General features: G+C 48.8%; 2 protein-coding genes across 2 annotated transcripts; both read left to right on the top strand.

Moving 5' to 3' along the window:
• Positions 1–1,011: 1,011 nt before the first annotated feature.
• On the top strand, positions 1,012–1,953 carry LOC143387092 (olfactory receptor 2T2-like). Its single transcript, XM_076841741.1, has one exon. It carries the CDS (start codon positions 1,012–1,014, stop codon positions 1,951–1,953), a length of 942 nt encoding a protein of 313 aa, XP_076697856.1.
• A 13,243-nt stretch (positions 1,954–15,196) lies between these two features.
• Positions 15,197–20,416, top strand: LOC143386285 (olfactory receptor 2V1-like). The gene is made up of 2 exons (XM_076841478.1): positions 15,197–15,216; positions 19,450–20,416. Exons 1-2 carry the CDS (start codon positions 15,197–15,199, stop codon positions 20,414–20,416), a joined length of 987 nt encoding a protein of 328 aa, XP_076697593.1.
• The last annotated feature ends 2,250 nt before the right edge of the window (positions 20,417–22,666 follow it).

Here is a 22,666-nt window from a genome sequence, read left to right as displayed (position 1 = left end):
TCTTTATAAGAGTCCATTTCTTCTTAAGCTGTGTTGGCCAAGACAACACATCGACAGATCCACATACAGATTTAGCCACTGAGCATCCAGCATGCTGGACTCAAACCAGTGCCTATGATTAGAGCATTTGTGCCATTTTCTATTACTGCATTTGAGGACAAATATCAGAAATGGTGCTGAGTTTGAGGCATTGACCATTGATCGCTATTACTCTTACTTTAAGGAGACGAAACCAGTCAAGGCCTGAAGCACTATAATTTCTCACAGAGAGCAGTGTCCACACCCCTGTTCCAATGGAGCACATAAGCCATTCTCTTATGTGCAAGGCAGCTATAAGGGGGGGGTCCCTACGACATCCCAAATTGGAATAAAGCTGATAGGAATGTATGCCAGGTGCAGAAGGCAGCCTATACCATGTATCCAAACTTTCTATCTGCCTCTCGTGGGTCACAGTTTGGGCCAGAGCTCAGGACCACCAGCTCTGAGATGTGGCTTCCGTGGCTGTGGGTGATGGGGTGGTTCGTGGCACCAACAGCTCTTGCCACATATTGCCTCTGCCCTGCTCCACTCCATGGATGCACCCAACAGGTTTCAGACCAACCAAGGTTTCAGAATAATGAAAGGCATCTGCAGGCAGCAGCACACGCAATATTATCAGGCATGCTGTGTACCCCTGTTCTTAGACGACGTTTGGCCCTGATCCTGGGACTTTCTCGACAGTTAACTCTTCTCTGAAGAACCCAGTCGATTCCTTCCATGCCTCTCCTCTGGTCTATTCCTGTTTGTACCATTCCCAAGTCCATGTCAACACTGTGTGCAGAGTTCTAAGAAATGCTCTGGTGCCAGCTGTTGAGTTTTCCTTTTATTTATTTATTTATTTATTTATTTTTGCACTGAGGCTGCCATTCAAGGGAAGTACGTGTGACACGTTATAAGGGAAATAAAGCCAGCCCCTCTCATCATCACTTGTTTTTTTCTCCTCCGTCTAGTGCACCTCTGGGAGTTCTGAGCATGGAGAGAGGGAATGACACGGGGACGGGTTTCTTTCTCCTGGGGCTTTTCCCAGGGCTGTGGCACCTCGGCACCCTCGTCACTTGTGTCCTTCTTGTCTATATCTTCGCCTTCACGGGGAACTTGGTCCTGGCACTCTTGATCTGGGCCGACTCTCGCCTCCACACGCCCATGTACATCCTCCTCAGCCAACTCTCTCTCATCTACCTGGCCTTGATCTCCACCACGGTGCCCAAGATGGCCATCAACTTCTTTTCAGGGAAGAAAGACATCTCGAAAGCTGCCTGTGGAGCCCAGGTTTTCTTCTTCTTTGCCCTTGGTGGTGGCGAGTGCCTGCTGCTGGCCCTCATGTCTTATGACCGCTACGTGGCCATCTGCAGCCCCCTGCGATATCCAGCCATCATGAACTCCAGAGTCTGCCTGCAGATGGCGCTGGTGTGCTGGGGCAGAGGGGCCCTGAATTCCCTGGTCAACACCATCTACACCATGCATTTTCCCTTCTGTGGCTCCAGGGAAATCCGCCACTTTTTCTGTGAGATGCCGGCCATCCTAAAGCTCTCCTGCCGAGACACCTCCCTCTATGAGACAGTGGTGTCCACCATCTGCATCGTGTTTGTGCTTCTCCCCCTGGGATTCATCGTCTCTTCCTACATCCTCATCTTCCTCACCGTCCTGCGGATGAACTCTCCAGAGGGCAGGAGGAAAGCCCTGGCCACCTGCTCCTCTCATCTGGCTGTCGTCAGCCTCTACTATGGGCCAGCCCTGGTCATCTACATGACCCCCCAGTCTGCCCACACTGCAGAGCAGGACCAAGGGCTCTCCATGATCAACACCATCTTCACCCCCCTGCTCAACCCCCTCATCTACAGCCTGAGGAACAAGGATGTGCTTACTGCACTGAGAAAGGTGGTGGGGCGAAGGGGCACTTTAAAGTGGACATGAACAGCCTCCCCAGCTGCAGACTCGGGACCACCCAGCAGGCAGTGAGCCTGAGCTCCACACCTGTGGCACCTGCGAGGTGAAGCACTGTTCCCTCCACTGCCCTGTGACCTACAGTCTAACTTAGCTGAAATGAACAGAACCTGACGCTTGGACACCTAGCCTGGACACCTGTCAGCTGTGTGAAAAAAAGAACTGTATTTAACTTCTCTGTGCCAATTAAGACTTTGAACTTGACCTCGAAGATCATTTCCATACTTAAAATGCTTCCCAATTCTCTCCTAAGATTCTAGGAGATGTATTTGGCTCCATCCCTGATTCATATTTTTGAAGTGCCTTTTGAAGTTTATCCTGTAAAATGTGTCATCATAATTCCTCTTTCATAGTGAATATTGAGACTTTACTTGGCCATTATTAAGTTGCTCTGGGGTTTTGAGGGTGGTTCTGCACAGTGTTTGGTAGATGTGTGATTCCCTACAAAACTGTCTGTGGCCAGTTCATTAATAAAGAAATAGTTTAGAACGAAACACATCCTGGAAACCAGGAAGGAGAGTGTGCCCTTGAATATCCCAGTCGCTGGGAGGTCACAGGAACAGCCTCTTGTTCTTATGGAACAGGAAGCAGATACAGGAACCTGTCTGGGTTTGAAAAACAAGGGCTCAAGAGGAAGCAGGCATGGAGAGAGAGGCCCAGCGCACATGGAGTGCCCACAGCAGTTGCACACTGGGGTCTCCTGGTGAGGACAGGCTCCCTGGGAACATGCACCTCTAGTGGAGGATCGGGTAGAGGCACACTTGAGGGCCACGGGCCGAGCTGGTTGATCAAAAGAAATGCACGTGAAAAACCTATTGCACTCACGGCTTCACATTACATAGACCAAGGAGAGGCATCCTGTGGATGGCCTTGCTTTTCACATGACCATCTGGACACCAGGAGAATGTGGAGCTCTGGTTCTTGTTCCTGTCCATCTCCCAAAGTCTCCACAAGGATGGTTCCTGGGCTCTTTCCTCGGCACTGTTGGCTCTGCCACCTAGCTGTGTGCCTTAGTGTCTTAGGAGATGGCACAGTTAGCTTTCACGGCACACTTTTTGATGACACAGGTTAATCATGACATCTTTTGGTATCACTCTCAATTCTAAAATACTATTATTCAGGAGTAAAATTATGGAAAACAAATTGCAAATAAAAACACATAAAATAGTATGCCCATCAGGAAGGTGGATTGATGCCTGGGACTTTCTGACAGATGCTAAAGTGCTCCATACCTTGGACACCTGGAGTCATGCCACGCTTATGCCCCAAGTATGAGTCAGATGACTCAGGAGAAGCCCAACTCCAGGCAATCAGGATCCTGTCCCAACCTTGCTGAAAAGCAGCAAATACAGGGCTCTTCCCTGTGCATTATTTATTTATTCTCAACAGTAAGGACACTGTCTTCCCTGAGTCGCAAACATGTTCAGTGAGCTGCCCCAGGTCACACCTAGTTTTGAAGCCAGGCTTCTAACTTCAGGGGGGGTCCCTAAGACAGGACAGTAACACTGAATCTGTAAAACCACACAGTGGGGTCGAGTCTTCACAATGGTGGCAGGAGAGGGCAGAGAAAGGAGGGACCTCTCCAGAACTGAACCACGTCAGGCCCCCTCCTTTGTACCACAGGCGCAGGACTGCTGGGGAAGAGAGAGGGCCTTCAGCAGTGCACTGCCTGTTGTCCAGGGCAAGGGTGAGGAGGAGGGATATGTGAAGGAATGACTTGTGGTCACAAAGGACATGAGAAGACTTGGCTGGCAACTGAACAGTCCCCCTGAGTCACATCCTACACGGTCCACCACTAGAGACCTACCTGAGCTGGAACCTCACCGCCTCGGAGCATGCCATACACTCACTCACCAAATGACCCAGACCAGACGCTGAGAGTCCCTGGCCATATGAAGAAGTGTAACAAGGCTCCTCTGGTGTTGTGGTTCTGGTCAATTAGTTGCTTGACTACCTTGTCGCGGTGGGCGGAATCAACACACAGACTCTGGGAGCTGGTGAGAGAACTGGCAGCAGACAATCCTCAAGTTGTCGTCCAGTAGCTCAGTTTATTTTTGGAATGCATACAATTGTTATAGGGTTCGAGTGGGGTGGGTCCTTCAATCATACAAGCAAGATAGTATCCATAAGCCAATCATCTTCTGCCTAATGTAACCACACTATGAGGATGTTCTAAATATTGCTATCATCAGGAAGGGTCTTTGTCCCTAGGGGAGGGAGTTTCTAAGTTAGAAGTTCCGTGTCGAAGCTCCTGGTTATCAGTTTCCTGGCCTGGCAGCTTGGTAACGCTAACTACAAGTGCTAAGGATGTGGTTTCACTAAAGGCTCGCTAGAGCAGAGCATCCCATCCTGCAGGAATCCCTATCAGGCCTGAATGAGTGTCGACTCTTCAAGCACTCCGAGCTGCTCACAGCTGCAAGCTGCTAGATGTAAACTGAAAGTTATTCCAACACTCTGGGGAGGGCTTGGTCCACGCTGAATGCTTTTTATTTTGTGAAAAGCCATCATAGGAACCCAGACTCCAGGAAGTCTGGGAAGATGTGGCTAAGAGACATTAAAGTATGTACCCTAAGGACATCTGACCTCCCCTGACACGTTGCTGCAGAGCCCCTTCTATCAGCCTAACTCCATGCCAAGATTGAACCAGACAAAACGGCTGGCATAACTCAATTCTCTAAGGATCTTTATTCCCATTTTTAATAATTTGTTTAATTGATTTCTGTGAACCAGGAAATCATGGTGTTGTCAACTGAGAGAAAACAGGATTCCCAGTAGCACGTGCCCCCCGACCCCTGATTCTGCACAGGTGAGTATTTAATAGAAGAATGTGGGGACATGGGCATACTTCTGTGGACTGAGTGACTTACAGAGTGACCTTCAAACCAAGGCACTTTTTAAAGGAGCAACCACATGCAACACAGCAGAACTGGGCCTGAGGAACGGCTGTCCACAGCAGCAGGAGCCAAAGACGTCACCACAGACAGACTTGGCGCAATGATCGTGCTAGCTTCTCTTCAGAATATCTAACCATCCTTCAAGAAAAAATTGACCATAAATGTACCTAAAACACGTCTGACTGATTCTTCTACCCAGTTAAAAATGAACCTAACTTTGGATTTCAACAACAGCTCTAATTCACTAGTCTGAAATATACTGACAGAGTTAATAGAAACCACCACTGAAGAAGTAAAGGAAAACCACATACATCCATAAAGAGAAGAAATTATAGAAAGAAACCAAATTGAAATTCTGGAGCTGAAAAGCCCAGTAACCAGATGAAAACCTAACTAGAAGGGCTTAACAGCAGACCAGAGCAGGCAGAAGAAAGAATGAGCCAATTTATACTTGAAATTACATAAACAATTAAAATTATCCATCATGAGAGGCAGAGGGGAAAAAAAGAAAAGAGTGAACAGAGCTGTTTGCCTGTAGGACACTACTATGCACAGTACAGGAGAGTCGACCTGAGGCCAGAAGTGAACCATCGTGGTGTGCACCCTGTGTGTGCACAGCTCCAGAGGCCAGAGGACTACAAGTCCAAGGCCAGTCTGGGAGACTTAGCAGGACCTGTCTCATAATAAAATTTAGGAAAGGGCTGGGGTTGTAGTTCTATAAGAATGAGAGTACCCCTGAGTTCAATCCCCAAAACAAAACAAAAACCCAATCACAAAAACAGGCTTGTGGGTTAAGACCACTCATGAAGCATTCACAATAAGATTACCAGCAAATTCTCCACAGGCACCATGGAGGTCAAAGGTAGTGGGAAGAAAAATTTTAAATGCTAAAAGAAAAAAAAAAACAGCCAAGGGTTCTGTATCCTCCACAACTCTCCTTCAGGAATGAAAAAGAAATTGACACATTTCCCTAAAATGAAAGGACACTGGATAGTAACCCAAAGCCCTGGTGAGCAGATAAAGACACTGTCAAAAGTAACCGTAAAAATAAATATAAAAATCAGTATGTTTGTGACTCCTCTGTTATCTTATGTGGTTTTAAAGGCAAATGCATAAAACAATAACTCCAAGTTTACACAAATAGTAACATAATCTATAAAAATCTGTGACAAGAGCAACATCAAGAAGAGGTAGGGAGATAGGAGCAGAATGTTTCCATGCTATTTAAACTAAATCTGTTTAGGGGATCAATTGTAATCCTCAAACTAACCACTTACAAAATAACAAGAAAATATTCAGAAAAAGAGAGAAGAAAGGAACTGAGACAGTGCACTCCCAAATAAACATCAACTACCCACAGAAAAGGAAGTAGAGGGGTTAAAAGAACCAAAAGTACATAAAACATTAAGGCATCCTAAAGAATCTTGGAAACCGATGAAGTTGTGGGACGACTTGATTTTAAAAGTTATGACCGAATTATGGTAACCAATCAGTATGGACAGAACAAATAGTCCCGATTCAGTAAATAGGCAAATTATCAGATCAGACAGTTCTCAAAGGAAGAACTACAAACAGCCAATAAGTACATGAAAAAAGGCTTCCAATCTTTAGCCATCTGGGAAATGTAAATCAAAACTACACTGAGATACCGGCTTACCTCAGTCAGAATGACTATTAAAAAAATTAATATAACAAATATAAAAAGAACCCTTACACATAGCTGGTGGGAATCTCCACTAGTATAGTCATTATGGAAACAGTACAAAGTTTCCCTCAAAAAAAAAAAACAAAAATAGAAGTGCCATATAATCCATCTATACCACTCCTGAGGATGTACCTGAAAGAAATTAAATCAGCATCCAAAAGAGACACTGTATGCCCATATTTATAGCAACACCAGGCTGGGTGCCCCTCAACCGACGAATGAGTGAGGGAAATGTGGTGTAAATACATAATGGAGTGTTACCACTCATAGGGTATTCACAATCACTATTTTTTTTCTTTCAGCCATTAAGAAGAATCAAATCATGTTTAGGAACATGAATGGAACTAGAGATCCTCATGTTAAGTTAGACCCATTTTTTCCTGATATATGGAAATAACAAACAAAAGAAAGAGGACATGGAAATCTGAAAGCAGAGAGGGACTAGTAGGGAAAGGAGAGTGGATGGAGAGGATTGGAGTGAGGGGTGGAGGTGGAGGGAAAGAAAGGGTAGTAAGGAGGATGGGTACAATCAAAGCTTGATACACGCATGTATGGGAATGTCACAGTGAAATCCATGATTCTGCACCAGTAATGAGTTAATATTTATAATAAAGAGGCAGTACGGTACTTGCATGAGGATCTACATATAGACCAAAGGAATAGAGCTGAGAGCCTGAAAGAAACTTGACACCTAGGGTCCATTGAATTTGGCACACTATTTCTACAGCCTGCCAAGATCATCCAAGGGGAAAAGAACCATTACTGAAAACAAATGGTGCTGGGAAAATATATCCACAATCTAAAATCAAAATTGGACTTTACATGATGTACAAAAATTAGTTCAAAAAATCCAAGACTGAGACCGAAGAGTAAAAACTATGAAACTCGTTAAAGAAAATATAAGGGGTAGCTTCGTACATTGGATTTAACAATGATTTCTAAACTATGACACCAAAATCACAAGTAACAAAAGAAAAAAGAGATCATCTGGACTATGTTAAAATTAAGAATTTTGTCCATCAAAGAACACTATCAACAGGGAGAAGATTCCAAAGAACAGGAAAAATCAAGTCATTTCTCTAATAAGAGATTAATGTTGCTGGCACACCTATGATCCAGCTACTTGGGAGGCTGAGGCCGAAGGATTTCCAGCTCCAGACCAGCATGGACAACTTAGAGACCCCGTCTAGAAGAAAGAAACAAAAAACCACAGGGAGATACCATTTCACACCTACTAAGATGGCCTTAATTTTTTTTTTTAATGGAAAACCTGTGTTGAGAGCAATCGGAGTCCTTGTGTTTGCCTGGTGCTGGTGAGACACAGCAGGCACCCCGTGGGAAGTAGGTTGGCAGAGTCTCAGACAGTTACACGAGGGATGGGAGAAAGATGGCGTGGGGTTTCTCGGCACTCGTCTCCTCAGGAAAACATGATCTGGAACCACTGTCCATGCACACAGGTCTGTGCAGCATCAGGGAGGTGCAAACCGGATCACATGAGATGGGCTCTCAGACGTCAGAATGGCCAACAGCAAAAGATGACATGGTATTGGTGAGGAGGCTGAGAAGGGAGACCCTTCAACACTATTGGTGGGAATGTAAACTAGTTCAGCCAGAATAATGCAACTACATATGGAATCTCCTCAACAAGCTACAAACACGGATTCCCATTGATGTATAGTTATCAAAAAAGAAATTAAATCAGCATGACAAAATGATATCTATGCCTCATGTTTGATGCAGCACAACACACAATAGCCAAGATAAGGAATCACTGAAGAGTCCATCAACAGATGAACGGATAAAGAAAATGTGGAATACATACAGATGGACACACCATTCCAATTTTTATAAGTAAGGGATTTTGCCATTAGTAAGGAATTTTGCCATTAGCAACAGCAGAGATAGATTGGAAAACATTACGATCAGTAAAATAGAGCACACACAGAAATACAGAGGCCGCGTGTTCCCACTCACGTGTGTGATTGGAAACAAACCCACAAAGCAGAGAGCAGGAGGAAAGGGACTTGGGCAGCTGCAGCTGAAAGCCCCAGCTAGGAGCAACCAGGGCTGCTGCACTGTCTTTGAGATGCTCTGGACAGGGTGGTGAATGGAGTGAATAATTATATTTCAAAATCACTGAGGGCACACTTCAAGTGTGCTTGCTACAAAATGGGATAAGCATGTGAGTGATGGGGTGCTCATTAGTTCAATCTAATTTTTCCACCTTGAAGTACTCCATGTGGTAGTACTCATGAGTCACAGCACCTTTTGTACCACAGTAGACATAACTAAAATTCATCATTTATATCTAAAAGTACAACTTTTAAAACACTAAGATTTTGCACGTGCCAAGAGTGTGAAATAATCAGCTTGTTAGGGAGGCTCACCAAAGAGAAAAGTGACAAAGAGGGTAAGTTGGCTCTGGCCAGCCAGGAGGCGCACCCTGCCCTCAGAGAAGGGACTGCCTGAGTACAGGACCCTCTGAGGACAAGACAATTGTGTGCAAGGAGGAGCAGTGCTGTTTAGAAAATATCACTTAATCACCCACTGGAAGTGCCAACATGCACAGGCTAATTGTGGGGATGCCCAAGGGGCCAGAAGCACCCTTCTGGGTCCCCAGGCCCCTGAGAAGCAGGCTTGTTGGCTGGTGCAGATCACCCAGAACTCGTGCTGCATGCCCAGGGAACTCTCAGCTTTCCAGAGCTGTCCACCAAGAGTGCTGGGGTGGGGGGTAGCAGGATCACATGCCCAGGGCAAGAGAGACCAAGTCCTCCCAGCTCCCCCCAGAGAGCCAGAGCCACCCACAGACATAGCTTTGCCCTCCTGGGGTTTGAGTCTTCTGCCATTAACTCAAGTCTGGAGAATAGCTTCATACAAATAAACAAAAATAATTATTTCTGCTGTTACCCAAGCAGGGGAGTGTGATAATCAGTTTTAAGTCCCACTAATTCCTTAGGGATGAACCAGAACCAAACATGTATTCTCGTAAATTGTTGCACAGAGAAGTCCAACTAAACAGCCTGATATCTTGAACTTACCAAGAATTGATTGACTGGACATAATCCATTTATGTTCTTACATTTATTATTGTAAAGGAAGAGTAAGGCTTGGTAGTCAGACTAAAAGTAAAAGGTGAAGAAAATTCTCATCATGCACCATCTCCAGATCCTGAATTCTCCCGTCTCTTTTCAACATGTATAAAACAGTTCTCTGCAAGTGAGAACTGCAGAACTGCTGGGGAGGCTCCTGTGCTCGCTCTCACCCCTTGGGCCATGAAGAAGAGCTTATGTTCTTTGCAGTCTTGCTTGGGTTCATTCACTGTCACAACCTCTGGTGGCCCTCGGCAGATGAGATCAGGACTAGCATGGAGTCCTGGTCCCGGCAGTGGGCACTCTCACGTGGTCAGCCCTGTCTTGAGGGGGGCCTGTTTTCCCCCTACTTTCTTCACACTTTCTGAATGCTATGGTTGCCTAAGTGAAAACCCAGCTACCCACACATTTCTCCTAGGTAAGAGATGATCCCAGGCCTTCCACTGAAGGGTTCATAGTTTCACAGTCGAGTTCTCCCATGGCATGACTTGGTCGTTCAGTTCACTGGTTTTTTGTGCTATGACTTAAAGCTGCACTCATTCCATTTTGGCATGGCTGGGTTTCTGCATTAAGGCTAATGCAGAACTTACCCTCTTTGTCACTTTTCTCTTTGGTGAGCCTCCCTAACAAGCTGATTATTTCACACTCTTGGCACGTGCAAAAACCTAGGCTGACCATCCTGCATTAATCCCCACTGGAGTTTCTTTTCCACAGGCAACAATTGAACATTCCTGTGTAAAATACAGTGATCCTTGTATTTTTCACGCACATTGAAAACTTTCTGTTAATATTGCATGTTGACATCGGCATTATAAGTCTTTGGTGCAGTCATTAGTATTGTTCTGGATATCAACAGTAACAACAGCTATTGTTTGCCCTGCCCTTGCCAGTGGCCATGATTGGGCTAGGATCTTTATGTTGTCACAGCAAACACATGAAGTATGGATTATTACATCTGTAGGCCCAAAGGAGGCTGTAAGTTAAGTAACTTTCTCAGGGCCATGTGATTAGTAAGGAGAGAGTCAGGATTAAACCAAGGAAGCCATTTCCCAAAGCCTCATCTTCTTAGAGATGCTTCTTCTTTTTTTTTTTTTCTTTTGGAGCTAGGGATTGAACCCAGGGCCTTATGCATGCTAGGCAAGGGCTCTACCCCTGTGCTGCATCCCTAACCCTTCTGATATTTTGCTTTTAGAGAGTCCCCAAGGGACTAGATGGATCAAGGATATGTCCTTGCTTCCTTCCCTGCAAGCCCTCCTGGAGGGAGGCACTGTCAGATGAACAAGCACGAGGCTGCATCAAGAGGAGAACAGGCTGCAACCCAGCCCCAGCAGCAGGCAAGGCTTCCCCTGGCATTGGCAGCAGGCGCCCTGCAAGGAGTCAGCACAGGACCCACGTGGGACTGAATGCCAGGCCCACACCAAACTCCCAAACAGAGGGCTTGTGTGAAGCCCTGTAGGCCACTTTCGTCCCACTAAGTGTCAGTGCCTTGGATATAAGGTTGTGTCACCACAACAGAGACAGGGATATCTGGAAACTGGAGAGAGAAGAAGCAACAAGAGTGGGAAGGAGGTTGAGGGAAAATAAAAGAAAACCAGACTCCCCAGTCTTGCCTGTAATTGTGAAGCCCTTTCAATATGGAGCAATTTTTTTTTTATCTGACAATGGGGTTGAACAAAGGGCCACACACTTTTTAAAAAGAGACTCGTATTTTCCATTTCACTCTCTACACTCACAGCCACATGAGTGTATGTGCAGTGTACTCTCCCTAAAGCAACGTGCCACAGTGAGCAGAGTCACCCAGCCTCCCTGCCAGGTTTGTGTTGGTAAGGGAGGCTCTTCCTCCCTGGCCTCTGGCCTGCACATCTTAGGGCTTCTGTGGCCCTGGGACCTGGGGCAGGTGAGCAGGTCTGCATATGAATGTTAGAAGAAGATCAAGGCGATACTGCCAGATCTCCCAGATAGAGTGTGCAGCTTCCAACCCCAGAAGTCAGTCCAGCATGAGGCCAAAGTATGCTTAGGGGACAGCACAAATGAGTTGAGCAAGCAGAAGGAAGAAGGGATGAGTGGGACACGTGGCATTGAAGCGTGCTTACGTTTGGTTATAAATGAACCCACTTGGCAGCTGTGGGAGCCACCGGCAATCCCAGGCTCCTGCTCCCAGAAAGAGGCGATCCTGTTGGAGTCCTAATTTCCATCTCTGCAAAACAAAGTGATAGGGTTCACCATAGGTCATGGCTCCTAGTGTTGAGGCCAGATTCTGAGCATGCTGCCTCCTCCAGGGACTGGGCGCACTCCTCGCAGCAACACATGCTTGCTTATGGGATGCGCAGCTGCCTCAAGAAACAAACTGCAGTCATGAGACACTGGGCGTGGAACCTGCCTTAAAATCTGTTTTGCACTACTCAAAGCCGAGCGGGCGGTCATTCCACTGCTTACGAACAATCAGGAAGACTTCTGTTGAGAAATAGGCCAGAGTCATTGTTTCCAGCAAGGAAGTTCAATCCAAGATGTCAATTTACTGGCCCTGCGGAAACCTGAGTCTGAACAGGAATGTTGTGGGCACACCAGCCCCATCCAAGCCCCAAGGGTGTGCCCAGGGCTGCTAGAGGGCCTGTTGGCTGCCTCCTAGACCCGGAGGCAAGGCTCTGTCTGGACCTCGACTGGGCTCACAGACCAGACCTGCCATTTATACAGCAGACCATCTTGAGCAGCATGCTAGTTAACCTTCTGAACTTCTGTTTTCTCGTGTTTAAAATAATGATCTATTACCCTTTCATACTGCTGTGTTCAATGAGGAAATATGCTACATGTCTGACACAAATAGGGCATAAAGAAACCTTAGCTTGCTTCCCATTCTCAACTCTTTCAAACTGAGGAAAACACATTAGAACATGTTGGAACCGAGCTGAGGGAGGAAGGAAGGGTGGCAGGAAAGAAGGACCTCGGCTTGTCTACCTGCCCCCTGGCAGGTGTTTCCCCGGACACGAGGTGTCGATCTGTGTACATCCCCCAGCCTGCCCCAGGTGTCTTGGGAACACAGACAGCCCTTTTCACAGTGCCCTGGGCCCCAGGCCCCAAGGGCACGTTGTCACCACTGAGGAGTCCCAGCCTGTGTTCCTGAGGAGCCCAGCCTCTCAGGACGCCAGGAGCTTTATCTCTGACTTGGACACTTGCTCTCTTAAAACACACTGAAATCTAGGTGTATCCCCGTCCTGAGTCACTTCATCCCCTCACAGAAAACCCTGGGAAACACCAGGGAGCCCGCCAGGAGGAAAGCACTGGCCGTGGGGTTTGGAAGACTGACCATTCTGGCTATGGGGCTCGGGGACCGCACAGGTGAGGCCCGTCACCCCCCATCTGTAAAGAATCTGGAAGAAAGAACCCAGGGCTTCCTCAAGCAGCTGTTCTAAAACAAGCACGCTCCTTCCCCCAAGGCTCTTCCCCTGTAAACCCCTTGCCTGTCTTTAACCCTGGGTCTTCTCCAGCATTTAGCTGAGGATGCGGGGGTTCGGAGGGTGGGAGCTGGGAGAAAGCTTCATTTCTCTCCCCCTGCTTTTCCTTTGACATATATGCAGCATCTTTGGATGTTCACACTTGGGTTTGATTGGATCCGTTTCTAGGAAGCTTGTGTCCTGGGGTTAAAATAGGTCTACAGATTGCGTTTTTTAAGGTAGCTATTTGAATCAGACTATCACTTAGACTAGTCACTACCAATTTTGGATAGCAGCTAGAATGATGTTAAAACAAGCACAGGATGTGGCCAGAAAGAGTCAGTGGTCTCTCTGCTCCTCTGGGTCCTGGCTTCCTGCTGGCCTGTAAGAGGCACACTGGGCACAGTGCTAGAACACAAGGCAGGCAGGTGGGGACATGAGCCACCTGTGTGCCCAGAGACGGCAGAGCTGAGGAGCCCCGGCTGCAGCAGCCTGGATCAGGAGGCATCTGTCTCTCCTTCCCCAGGCCTGTGTCAACTGGTGACAAAACAGCTCCCTGCTCTCTCATTTTCATTGTGTCCTTGGTGCCAAGTTCTGTTTCCAGCCATGTCTGCAGAACAGCAAAGCAAGTTGGCAGACTTGTGCAGGTTCTGCCCCTAGGCCAGGCATTTGTCTGACAGGACAGAAGTGATCCCGCCACCGTCACCCCTCTAGAGACTGAGCTTACGTGCATCAAAAAGTGGCAGCGCCTGCCAGACTTCTGTGCACGTCTCACACCTCTGATGCCACCACAGCCAAGTGGCTGCCTGGGCCAAGCTGCTCAGTCACTCAGACCTGACAGCGTCTGTGTCCTGAGATTGTGTGGATGCTGGGAAGGAAATGAACTGTCATGCCTTCGAAATCTCCCCCTTCCTTCTTTCAACTGAGATTCAGCCTTGACTTTTCTTCTGTAATGGTGACACATCCATCCTCCCAGCTACCCATGGCCTCGCCCACCCACCAGGGTATGCCCTGCTGACCTCGACATCTCACAGGCAGGGTAGCCTTGCCTTCTGAGAGCCAGCAGCACTTAGGACAGACCAAATTCACTGCAGCAACCAGGTCGGGAGTAGGTGTGCCCGACCCTGGTACCAGGTACCTTTCAGACCGGTTGATTTTTGCCACGAGTGCTATTCTAGCCTCTTCCCACTTGATGCCCTTAGCAGTGCCCCCTCCTTCTCAGGACAATCAGAAACACCTTCAGACACTGACTGATATCCCCTGTGGGGTGAAACTGCCCCTGGCTGAGAGCTGGGGGCTGCAGCAGGGCTTGTTAAAGGAGACTCGGACCCACCAAGTCTCTGATTTGGTGAATCCAGGGCAGAGAGTGAGAGCTTCCCCTCTACTCCAGCGACTGACACTGTTGGTCCAGAGACCATACTCAGGTCTAAGGTGCCCCGAATGCACCACCAGCTGACATGTGTCATTCCTCCACCTCTGAAGTCCCCAACTCAGTGGATCCTAGACCCCCATCTAGGAAGTCTTTCCATATTCAATCACCTGGAAATCTTCAAAACCTTCCAGAGACCAAGGGGCATCCCAGACAGAGCAGACCTCACTCCTGGAAGTGTGCGTGTCCTGTGCCCTGAGCTCCACAGACCACCTCAACTTGCACACGGCCTGGCACTTCTGCTCTGGACCCCTTGGCCTCACGCATGACTCGAGGGTTTGGGACCAAGCAGTTCCTGTCATCTCGGGAATGCAGCACAGCAACCTCAGTCGCACAGCTGGATTCTGAGTGCTAACCAGGCTTGTGCCATCCCAGCCTCTGGGGGCTGGGACCACCGGCCAGGTCAAGGGCAAGAGCCCTTCAGTCCCACCATTCTGAAGTGGGAGGGAGCTCACACTAGTTGCAGTAAAGGAAAGAAGGGGCTCTCGGGAAAGTGAGGAGCCCTCCTGCCGCGGAAAGACACAGACTTCACGCCTCAGCCGTCGGGGTCCTGTGTGCGAACCTCCCAAGAGAACCGCCCTGGTTTCTGAGCTGTGACCTGGAGCTCAGAAGGACAAGGGAGAAGGAGAAGAGACAGCAGGAGAGCAAGCGTCCTGATGGAGACTATGGGCTGGGGCCCTGTGAGGTGAGTAGGGGTGTCACGGGAGGGGAGGCGGGACAGGGGATGGCCAAGTGTGCCCCATGCCAGCAGCCTTTAACTGGAGATGGCCCATGGAAAGGCAGAGCCACAGCCTGTGTGACGTGAGACTCTCCAGCACGTGAAGTCTCTGACAGGTAAAGTTATTTTAACACTCCCTTTCCATAAATGAGCTGTCTTCAATTGTAACAGTCAAGGGTTTGCTCTGTAAGAGAACAAGAGAGGAAGGAAAAGAGGGGAAAAAAAGGGGAGGAAAGAAGGAGGAATCAAGAAGACTGTGGGGGAATAAGCCAGGGGCTTGGGTTCTTGTCCAGCTTTCAATGGCCCAGTTCACCAGTTCTAACCTAGGCTTCTGCAAGGACAGGAGAGAAAAATGGATTCTTTTCTGAAACAGTGTGAAAGAAAAAGAATTCCCCTAATTATTTTGAGACCCACATACACAGGCCCATACACACACAGACCCACACACACAAGTACACACAGGCACCCACAGGCACACAAATACTGCAATGCAGATGTGTGTATCCATGCTAAGAATCGGCCATAAAGGAAAACACCCAGTGGCAGGACTTTCTGGGAGGCAGGCAGGCATCACAGCCCTGCAGAGGAGATGCCAGATTCAGATGCTGGTGATGAGGGAGGACATTGAGGCAGCAGTGTTTTGTGAACAAGGGTGCACTTCTTTCACATGTTTACCACAAACGTACCTGCAGTCCACCAGCACTGAATGGGAACCATGATGAATATCCATATTTTGTGGTGAAATATACAAGACAGACATAATCCCTAGTCTCAGGTAATTTGTAGTCTACATAAGGAGAGCCACCCGCCCAATCACAAAACACTCATGGTTTAGGAGACAAAGCAAGTGGAAAGGAAATCTCCAAGTGGGAGGGACGAAGAGCCCTTTGAAGGTAAGTGCAAATGTCAAATGCATGATTCTGCATGAAAACTATTTGCAAAACCATCTTGCTTAAGAGGAAAGGAAGAGTGCTAACATTTAGTACATATCTTCTATGGGAAAGCACAAGCTCCCAGTTTTTTTATTCAACTCTCTCATAATAGTACTGTGAAATAGGCCTGATGATCCCATTTTAGAGAGGTAAGCAGAGGCTTGGGTTTATGGAAATACTGATGTCATCAGCAGCTGGTACCCAAATGGCTCGTTCCTCCTGCAGACCCTCTCCCAGGTACTGTCCAAATATAAACCACTGAATGCTCTCAATAGTCCGTATTTGAGATGAGGGCTTGGGTAAGCTGCCCAAGCCATGGGGCTGGGAGACAGCTGAGGCCTGCACCCAGGCAGCCTGATGCAGAGGCTGCACCCTAGAACACAGAGCTCTAACTGGGCAAACCAGCAAAGGACATCCAACTGACCAGGATTTTAATCATGTGAGCTGTTGTTCTTATTTGCCCTTATGGAGGGGGAGGCAAGGGAGAGGACAACAACTGAAAGGAAAGTGACCACAATATCGAAGCAACCAAGAGATCTTTATTGCAGCAGTGCAAAAGAGGAGAAAAAGAGGTGGGGGAGGGGGGCGACAGGGGAAGATTTTTATAGTCCTTCTGCTGTGCTGCCTAAATCTAACAGGGTCTCTGAATTTGCAAGCTGCCTTGTTGGTACAAGAGGGGTTAAGAGTTCAGCCTTGAGAGGGGGCTTGAGCATTTGGACTTGAAGCAAAAGGTTAGATAAAAAACCAGACAGAGGGGGTTTGAGTGGCCGGATCACCCTGCAGCTAACTTTGTTTGGCATGCCCTGCAGACAACTTAGTTCAGCCTGTCCTGCACCTAACAATAACTAACATGGCACGGGGGAGGGGGGGCGCTCCACCACTGGTGCTAGTGCCCTGCAGGTGACATCCCTGGGAAGGGTTGCTACTGCCACCTAGAGAGCAGAGTCTGGTATGCTGCTAAATTTTGTGCAATGACAGCACCCATTGGCAAGGAATTAGCCAGCCTCAGATGCTCCTCATGCTAAGGTAGAGAACTTCAGATGTGGCCTGCAAGGTCCAGAGCTGTTGGCCAAGGTTCATAGCTATACTGTGACCAACAAAATAGGGATGTGGGACCACTTTCCTTCCCGATGCTAAATCTAATGCTTCTGAGACATTAAAGACAGAAAACAAGCTGTGCCTAAAACAAGGACATGAGAAAATTCTCTTTAGGGGAACTTTCAAAATGTACCTGAGACCATTTTTATTCAGGTCAGGTAAGGCACTGCCTGGAAAGATGACTTTGATTCACAGCTCCCAAGAGGAGTGAGCATGCCACTCGGAGGCAGCAGGGTTGATCCACCGGGAGGCAGAGTGTGGAATAGGCAAAGCCTTTGTTGGGTATTTTGTGGGATGCAACAGGCAAGGAAGGGCTAGCAATGGCACAAGCTTCAGATTGCATAGTCTGACACACTCTGGGCTATGGGGTGGTCTCTAGTTGCCCAGCACCTTGTCCTGGGGCTATCCAGGACAGGATAGTGGCCCAAACTGTAGGAGCCTGGCACAGGCAGGTGGTGAGGGGCACAAGCTCCAGTTGAATGGTCTACATGTCAGAGGCAGCTGATGGGCCAGTTGTTCCCCATGTCCAGGAATCAGCCAGTCCTGGAAGATGCAGGCTCTAGACTCTTGAGACTCTAAGATGCACTACAAAATATAGAAAATAGAAGCAGTATGTCTCATCTTCACTAGGAGCCTGGTATGGAACACTTGGGTTTAACAATGGCAATTCTGTGCTCAGCTTTGGGAGGGGACTATGGGACCCTGGGATAATCAAGCACTGAGCTTCTTGAGTCAGATCTGAGACCTGTGCACCCAGGACCAACCAGCAGCGTGGGTCTGGTAGTTCAAGGCTGTAGAGAAGGGGGAACTCCTGCTACAACAAGAAGAGCAGGAAGCCCCTTGGGGACAATGACTCCTGCAGTGGCTCCTAGCTGTCCAACTGTGGGCAAGGAAGATCCCAGCCTCAGCATGTAAGATGAGTGCAACGGTCTAGTTAGTGGGTCCCCACTCAGGCCCACCACAGCAGCCTGGAAGCCCAGTCTCAGGGATTAGATTCCCTGGTGGACCCCAGGGCCCTGCTGGCATGCAGGATTGTCACATCTCTGGTGTGCCTCCAAGACACCGTGCTGCCCTCCAGTTCCAGCCTCTCTCACAGCCTCAGCTCCTTTACAGAACCCCGCAGCTCATCTCACTCCCCTCCCATCCCTCTATTGAGTCATCTGCTGTAGACCCAAGCTAGAGCTCAAGCATGCCCTGGGACTCGGGGTGCTGGGAGCAGGGTTCCTACGGGCATGGTGGCCCAGGGCTTTGCCAGCAGAGCAGGGGTTCACCAACTCTCTATGGCCTCACCTCTGGTTCCCCTCCTGCCTGCCTCCTAAAATACCTGCAGGCAGCCTTACCACCATAGCTGAGCCTGATATTCCTTGTGATGTGACTTCACCTGAATGATCTTTATTTAAAATTTATAAAGGCTATTCTTACAAAGACAACCCTCAGTTATCATGAAACTATTGAAATAAGAAGAAAGCACAATTGACTGAGGATGAGAACATACTGCCCAAAGCCTACATAAAAACACCCCCTGCACCCAAGCACAATACCAACCCAGGACTCCTGGGGGACAAGACAGCTGGAGGACCTGGCACAGCACAGCTGTGCAGCTATGGAGACCACTTTTTCACCAGACCTGGGCACACAGCCATATCCAAGGGAAATGTCTCACATGGATCCCCACATAAATGAGAATTCTGAACCAAACAACTTGCAAATTTGTGGATGTAGTCATCAGGTTAGTCGAAAGTAAAAGTCTTTAAAATCTTTCCCCACGTGCATTTGCTTTTCTGTTTACTTGGGATTAAATTTTTATATTAACTATGCACATTTTATTAAACATGGAGCACTGTAACGTGCTGTCCCTCTCCTGACTCTCTGAGATGGAGACTTATATCACTGGTTTCTAGCATTTCCTCTCTTCTAGAATGCACATGTGGTGCTAAAGTTTCCCTCTGAACACTGCTCTGGCCACGTGCCAGGCCTTTTGTAGTCATTTTCCATTGTGAACGAGTGTCCACCCACACAATGGAGACTCCTTGTGTCCAAGAACCTGTGAATACCTTCTGCTGCCCCCTTGGGCTCCCGTGCTGTCCTGCTACCTTTACCTCCACCTTTCCCTCCCTGAGGGAAGGCGCCTGCTGGGTCCTTGGTGAGCTGGCTCCCTTTCCCCTAACAGGGAGGCGCGGCAGGAGGCAGGCAGAGGACCCTGGAACCTCTCCTCCATCCCAGGCTTTGTCCTCACCAGCCTTTTTGACGAGAGCCAATTGCACCTGTTCGTGTTCAGCCTGGTGGTGCTCATCTACATCCTCGCCATGGCCGGCAACATGGCCATGGTGCTGCTGATCTGGGCTGAGACCCGGCTGCACACACCCATGTACTTCCTCCTCAGCCAGCTGTCCTTCCTGGACATCTTCTTCACGTCAGTCACTGTCCCCAAGATGATAGTGGGGTTCCTCTTCGGCTGGACAAGCATCTCTTTCGGGGGCTGTGGGCCACAGATGTTTTTCTTCATGTTCCTGGGAGCTGCCGAGTGCCTCCTGCTGGCCCTCATGGCCTATGACCGCTATGTGGCCATCTGCAACCCTCTGCACTACCCGGTGCTCATGAGTCGCCACGTCTGCCTGCTCATGGTCGCAGCCTCCTGGCTGGGAGGGTCCCTCAATGCCTCCATTCAAACCTCACTGACCCTTCAGTTCCCCTACTGTGGCTCTCGGAAGATTTCCCACTTCTTCTGCGAAGTGCCCTCACTGCTGACGTTGGCCTATGCAGACACAGAGACCTATGAGCAGGTACTCTTTGTCACTGGTGTGGTGGTCCTCCTGGTGCCCATCACCTTCATCACCACCTCCTATGCCCTCATCCTGGTGGCTGTGCTCCGGATGCACTCCGTGGAGGGACGTCGGAAGGCCCTGGCCACTTGTTCCTCCCACCTGACAGTTGTCAACCTCTTCTATGGACCCCTGGTCTACACCTACATGCTACCTGCAACCTACCACTCTCCTGGCCAGGATGACGTGGTGTCTGTCTTCTATACGGTCCTCACACCCATGTTTAATCCTGTCATCTACAGCCTGAGGAACAAGGAAGTGACTGGGGCCATGAAGAAGGTCATAGCAAGGTGTGGAGTCTGCAGGAATGCCTGAGACCCAGCAGAGACAGGGTGGCAAGTCGGAGCCCTTAGTCCAGTTGTATGCACCGAGGCAAAGGCAGGGGTGTTGACTAAGTGGGAAGGTCCTCGGTGTCTAGGACCCCAGGATCTTATTTCTGAGATTCCCTTCGGATACAAGAGTTACACAGACAAGTGAGAGGAGAAGCCCCTCATTCCCCAGCTGCTAGGCTTTCCCCTTCAGAGAACTGTGTGGTCAATCCTTCCCACTCCCTGCCACCTCAACAAACTCCAGCTGGGGCTTCTTTTTAAGGCTTCCTTTGTGGGTGTAGCAACAACCCAGAGTCTCGGTGTCCCTGGAGGTCCGAGGCTTCCCTTCCCACCTGCCATAGAAGCCAAAGACCCCACAGAGCCCACTGCCCCGGACATCTCCCCACTCCTCTGCACTGCTCTCCCCATCACCCCTGTGGCCACACTGCCCACACTGCTCTAGCCCCCAGGCCCCCTTCACCCAGCACCCTGCCTGGGGCTTCCTCCCATCGTCCCAGCCCCTTTCTCCACTGCCTTCAGAAGCTGCCCCAGTGCCGGATCCCTCCGCCCGAGCAGCACCCACCTGCACCCACACCTCCTAACCCCGGGTGTGTTCCATGTTCCTTTTTCCCCTTAGCACAGCAGGTCGGGCCAGCAGAGGCTATGCTTTATCAGTGACCTGTTCTCAGTTGTGGAAGACACCTGGCACATGGATTGGTTAATAAACACTGCTGGATGAAGGGATGAGCTCAGAGGACATTTACTACCTCGCCCCAGCACTGGTTCCAAAATCTTTCTCCCTCCCTCGACACTTGCCCTCCTCCCTGGGGCCCACCCCTTCCCCATGAGTGTGAAGGTGCTGGGTCTGTACAAGGCCCTTCCCACACTCTCTTCTGGCACTCCTGCTCAAGGACATGGCCTTGTTTACCACCTGACACCAAAGTCGGCCATACGTATTCATATTCACAGGCCCGCCAGACATCTCCTGAGCTCCTCACCCACACCCAATGCCCCTCCGCATGTTGCAAAGGCACCCCAAGTTTGTCATGCCAGGGGACAGTCATGGCCACAGACCCATTACCTGGAGGATGCAGGAAATTCCACCAGGTCTCACTGTCCTTTCTCACACTGCCCTCCTAACTCACCTGCGGCTTGTTCCCAAGGTTTAGCCTACAGGATCTCTAAATGCAAATACATGAACAAATCCCATTCCTCCACCTCAAACTCCTTGGCAATTCCACTGCTCCTACATGGTCACCTCCTAACAGATCACATGTCAGTTCCTTATATCGCTTACTGCCTGTCTTCATGATAATGTAAGCTCCCTGAAAAGAGATCTGTGGTTCTTAAAAACACGGAAGAACAACAACATGAAACTCTTGAAGCAAAACATCTTTTTCTCTGTCCAGAAAGCCCTGTAGCTCCCAGCCTTCCTGGGCTCCCCTCAGTTCCTTGTTCTCTCCCCTACTCCCTCTCATTTCCAGGTCACCAGCAGAGCAGGGCATTTTTGCACCTGAGGTGCTGCTGGCTCGCTGTGCTGGGTGAACCCCTGCATGTCTTTCCTTCGTCAGCAGAGGTACTACATCTTCAGAGAGCCTTCCCCGGTGTCCCAGCTGATGAACATTCACACAACTGAATATTATTCAGCCATAAAAATAATGCAGTATTGTTACAAACTACAGCAACTTTCAAGGATGAACCTTCAAAGCATTCTATGGAGTGAAAATCAAATGTGAAATACCACAAACTGTAGTGGTCAATTTGTACCCAATGTCCAGAACAGGCAAATCCATAGAGAAAGTCATTAGTGGCTTCTGGAGGTCTGGGAAGGGAGAAATGGGGTCCACCTGCCCAGGTTTCATTTTGGTGGTGAAGAAATTTATAGATGCCACTGGGGTATGAGCATTGAGATGGTGAATTTTATGCAAGGTGTATTGTGCTACAATAAACCCTATGCAATACTTCATGCTCTGTTTAATACTCACAGCTGCTGCTGACACACAACCTCTAACTCCAAAACCTAAAACATTGTCACTGTGTCTAAATGAGGACTCCACCATGAATTGTTCATTATGAGACTAAACCAGAGGACCACTTCACCCAGACTCACTCTCTAGCATTTTCCTCTTGCTCCAGATCTTAGTGGACTCCCCAGGCCTAGAGAGGAAGACTTGACCCATTTCAGTTGCAAGCCCCCTCCTTGCCAACAGCATGTCAAAGCTGACTTTCATTCCAGCCACATGGGCACTACACCCTC

The sequence above is a fragment of the Callospermophilus lateralis genome, unplaced genomic scaffold (assembly GCF_048772815.1).
Source record: "Callospermophilus lateralis isolate mCalLat2 unplaced genomic scaffold, mCalLat2.hap1 Scaffold_1118, whole genome shotgun sequence".
NCBI classification, from domain to species: domain Eukaryota; kingdom Metazoa; phylum Chordata; class Mammalia; order Rodentia; family Sciuridae; genus Callospermophilus; species Callospermophilus lateralis.
This window is presented reverse-complemented; position numbering and strand designations above follow the sequence as displayed.

Coding starts and splice junctions, on each gene's coding strand:
- LOC143386285 (XM_076841478.1), top strand. CDS start 15,197: ATGGGCTGGGGCCCTGTGAG. Junction 15,217..19,449: donor ATGGGCTGGGGCCCTGTGAG/GTGAGTAGGGGT, acceptor TTCCCCTAACAG/GGAGGCGCGGCAGGAGGCAG.
- LOC143387092 (XM_076841741.1), top strand. CDS start 1,012: ATGGAGAGAGGGAATGACACGGGGACGGGTTTCTTTCTCCTGGGGCTT.